Consider the following 3,668-nt stretch of genomic DNA (forward strand, 5'->3'; position numbering starts at 1 on the left):
CAAATAATGCTTTGTCTTAGCAAATAGTTCAAGTAGTTCCTTCAATTTAATTTCACCCACTAATGCAGTAAGTGTTTACATGTAGTGAGAGAAAAAAACCCACGGAGCTCAAAAATGTTAACAATGACATCATCATCTCACTGAACAATAGTTCCACAAGGAAACATACTCCTTTTATTTTTCTTTTCTATGCTCTCTGTAAGGCTGTGTTCAAAGTGTTACTGACAGAACATGTAATTTGCTTCAAGTCATTCTTCTGAAGTTGAAATGTCATTTGTGCTCTTCTTCCCCTTTCACCCTGTAGTCCAGAACTGTAATTACAGCTTTGTTTCCTAAACCGAAGTACTTTTTGTTTTTAAAATTCTGAAAATTCAGCTTTCGGTAATGCTCTGTAGCAATAGTATAAAACTCAGACTAGCAAGGGGGTGTGCGGCTTTTCCTGGCACCTCACTGACAGACACGGCTGTATTCTTGGCAAGTGGAGCCCACGCCGGCCACTGACAAGTAGAGCTTTCCGTCTGGGCAAACGCAGATTTCATAGAGCCCCTGAGAAATGCCGGATCCACCCCTTGTACCCTCAGGCAGTTTGGGCAGTCGAACAGTTTCAGCATCCAGCAAAAGCTGCATGGGAGAAAGGGGGACAAATGGGGGCGTTAGATAGTAACGCGATAGCGTAAACCAACCTGGCACTGCCTCGGCAGCGGTTTACACAGCCTTCTGCACAGCCTTGTTATTTACAAAGCTGCTCTGAGGCCTGGGCCCTTGCCAGACACTGGAACATGGGAGAGGGATAAGCTGGTGCCCATCCCCTTCCCTGACTCTCGGTTAAGGGATGGTGTGCCTGCCTGTACGCTGAGTGCCGAGGCACGGGCGCTGCTGCTCTGCCCCGGCCTGAGCGCCGCAGCCCTGCAGCCATCCCAGCTGCTGAAGGACGGGCGCACAGCTTGGTCTGGAGTTCCTCTGCGGAAGAACTGGTGCTGTACAGCCTCGCAGAGGGACAAATAACTGGCTCGTGTCGCGTGCTGTCACTCTGGGGAAGGTTTCTGCAGCGCTTCGCTCCTTAACTTAGGGACTCTGGGGCTGAGTCTCTACCTCTGGGCCAAGGGCCCACCTGGGATGCCCAGGGATCGCCGTGCCAGCAGGGAGCTGGGCACTGTCACTGTTTTGTTAGAGAGCATTTTTCTAAACTAATACAACATTATGCCAATTGGTATTATTACTCAATCTGACCCATAAATAAAAGTCTTATTAAGTGGCACCATTAATTTTAATATCCTGTCTCCTAAAATCCGAGGAATTAAATTAGCTGAACTTGAAAAAAGACTATTAGCTACATTCTGACACAAAGATCAACCATAGTTACGGAATCAGAAGGGCTTGTACTCACCACACCATCACTGCTGTGTAGTTTGATATCCATCTGGGAAAGAGCTTCAATATTCCCAGCTTGTGCTTTGATATTAATTCCTCGTGGTGCATCCATGCTCAAGGATCGAGTTGGTGACTCCAGCCTGAAAGCAGGAGCAGGAAATCGGAGAGTAGCACATTCTCATTTGTTCCTTTAATTTTTGAAACATAGGTAAACATTGAACAAGCCCTTGAAGGATCTCCCCTCAAGTCATATAAAAGATGCAGCTTCTTTGTAATTCAGGCAGACTTGAAAAAGGAGGAAGCTCTATAAAAACACCGAAGTATCCCAAATGAAAAATACAGGTGAATTCATAATACAAACAGAACGTATTATTTCAGTGAAAACTTCACATTATTTCAGTATGACTGTAATTTATTCTTTAAAACTGAAACCCATTTTTACATTCTTCAGTCTGAATTTATTTCCATTTTTGACATACGATATTGAGATTAATACAATTACTGCAGGCTGCAAGCCTTTTAATCAACCAGGGTGTTGACAGCGCGCTCAGCCAGACCAAGCTTTCACTCAACCTGCATGTGTTGTTTAACTAGATGGCATGTGAAACTTAAAAATCAATAACGGTTTGAAATAAAAATGATGCAATACAACAGAAAGTTGCAAACCCTACAGTGCCACAAGATGGCAGGAAGGTACCATACTAGTCAGTTCAACTGTGCAGGACAATGATCTTCTCTTCCTCAGAGATACAGCTTTGTTTCTTCAGAATTTTGGTATCATTTCCAGAATAAGTAGCAGGGATAGAAGTACTAACTAAAAATTACAAGAAGAAAAAGCCCAAGTGCAGCAACAAGCTAGTGGTTATATCGCTGCTTCTAACGGTTACCTAGTTAAGAACGGCTTCATCGTGAGGCACTGGGAACACCACAGGATCAGACTGGATACCTATTGGGTTTTGTTCCTGAATATTGGTTCACCCTTTCTGATGACACGGGCCTGAATTTTACACTATCAGCCAACATCAGACAGGTGAATATTAAGGCTAGAGAAAATGCATCAACTGGTGGTACCAGTTTACTTTACATCCCTGTTACCTTGTCTACTCTGGACCTTCCCTGGACACATATAATGTTGGCTACATCCACAAAGCAGAACTCCGACATACGTCCCAGGTTTGCATCTGCTCACCCACTCTGACCTGTGGAAATGTAGGGGGTGTGCACGCGTGTGCACGCAGTCGTACGTGCACACGCTGCCCGCAGATGCTGTGCTGGCTCCATGCGTGCTCAGCAGCTGCTGAGCCAGACGAGTCGAGGACTGTGCCCCAGCAGGTCCTTTACGAGGTTTATGTCAGGTCATGGGTCTAGAGGCTGACTGCCAATCATGTGCTAAAGGAATCACGATTTCACGCACAGTCCTGACATCACTGCCTGATGGGTTTCATTTACTCAGACTGCTTCAGCTCTTCCTTTTTTTTTTTCCAATTTTTTAAAACTAGAATTTAAAAGAAGTCAGCTTGTGCTTGTGAAACTTCAGTTGTATCTTAGAGTTCTGAAGCAGCTAAATCCAGCTGACATTTTAAAACCTAAACCCATGAGCGCAGTTAAGCACAGTCACTGAAACTTCATTTTTTATCCCCAAATCTGAAAATAACTCAGGCAACATTGGCTTATCACTGCTAGCCAGAGGTAGCAGAAGAATCTATCTGATTTGATCTTCAAAGGTCCCTTCCAACCCAAACCATTCTATGACTATGCTTCTATGTTCTGCCTCTCCCCCACATCTCCTGAGTTAGTCACCCTCAGTTAGTTTAAACTCCAGATTGCTAATTCATATTCCTAACAATGGATAACTGCATCGTGGTTCCATATCAGGACCACATGCATAAACTAGTCGGATGCCTTATCCCACGACTCTGAGGTGGCACAAACTTCCATCATGATCATGCTGCGTACAGGGGCACGAGTACGAGTCTGGTCTCATCAGACATCTAATACAGTACTGGCAATCTTTATTAAGCAGTGTTTGTGATTTAACAGCTTTTATGTGACTTTTTGCTTTAGATCCTTAGATTTACACTTTTATGAAATGGGAAATCAGTTTTCCCCTGAGTGATTTACATGGGTGGTCTGCTGCATGGGAATATTTTTTGATACACATTTGTATGCATCATATAATGAAAAATTATCAAGTTTGTATTTTCAACGTTGAATGTATTTTCACAAGTGAGTTTCAAGGTAGTTGAATATAACTGTTGCCATAGTTTGTTTTAGCAAAAAGCTATAAACATTGAAAT

General features: G+C 43.5%; 1 protein-coding gene across 1 annotated transcript; it reads right to left on the minus strand.

Annotated features, from left to right (window-relative positions):
• Positions 1 to 447: 447 nt before the first annotated feature.
• Positions 448 to 2,535, minus strand: LOC104514357 (gamma-sarcoglycan-like). The gene is made up of 3 exons (XM_010158018.1): positions 2,456 to 2,535; positions 1,388 to 1,511; positions 448 to 621 (listed from the first exon to the last, which is right to left on the minus strand). The coding sequence occupies exons 1-3, from the start codon at positions 2,533 to 2,535 to the stop codon at positions 448 to 450; spliced, it is 378 nt and encodes a 125-aa protein (XP_010156320.1).
• Positions 2,536 to 3,668: the final 1,133 nt, after the last annotated feature.

Source organism: Eurypyga helias, unplaced genomic scaffold (genome assembly GCF_000690775.1).
Source record: "Eurypyga helias isolate BGI_N326 unplaced genomic scaffold, ASM69077v1 scaffold22368, whole genome shotgun sequence".
NCBI lineage: Eukaryota > Metazoa > Chordata > Aves > Eurypygiformes > Eurypygidae > Eurypyga > Eurypyga helias.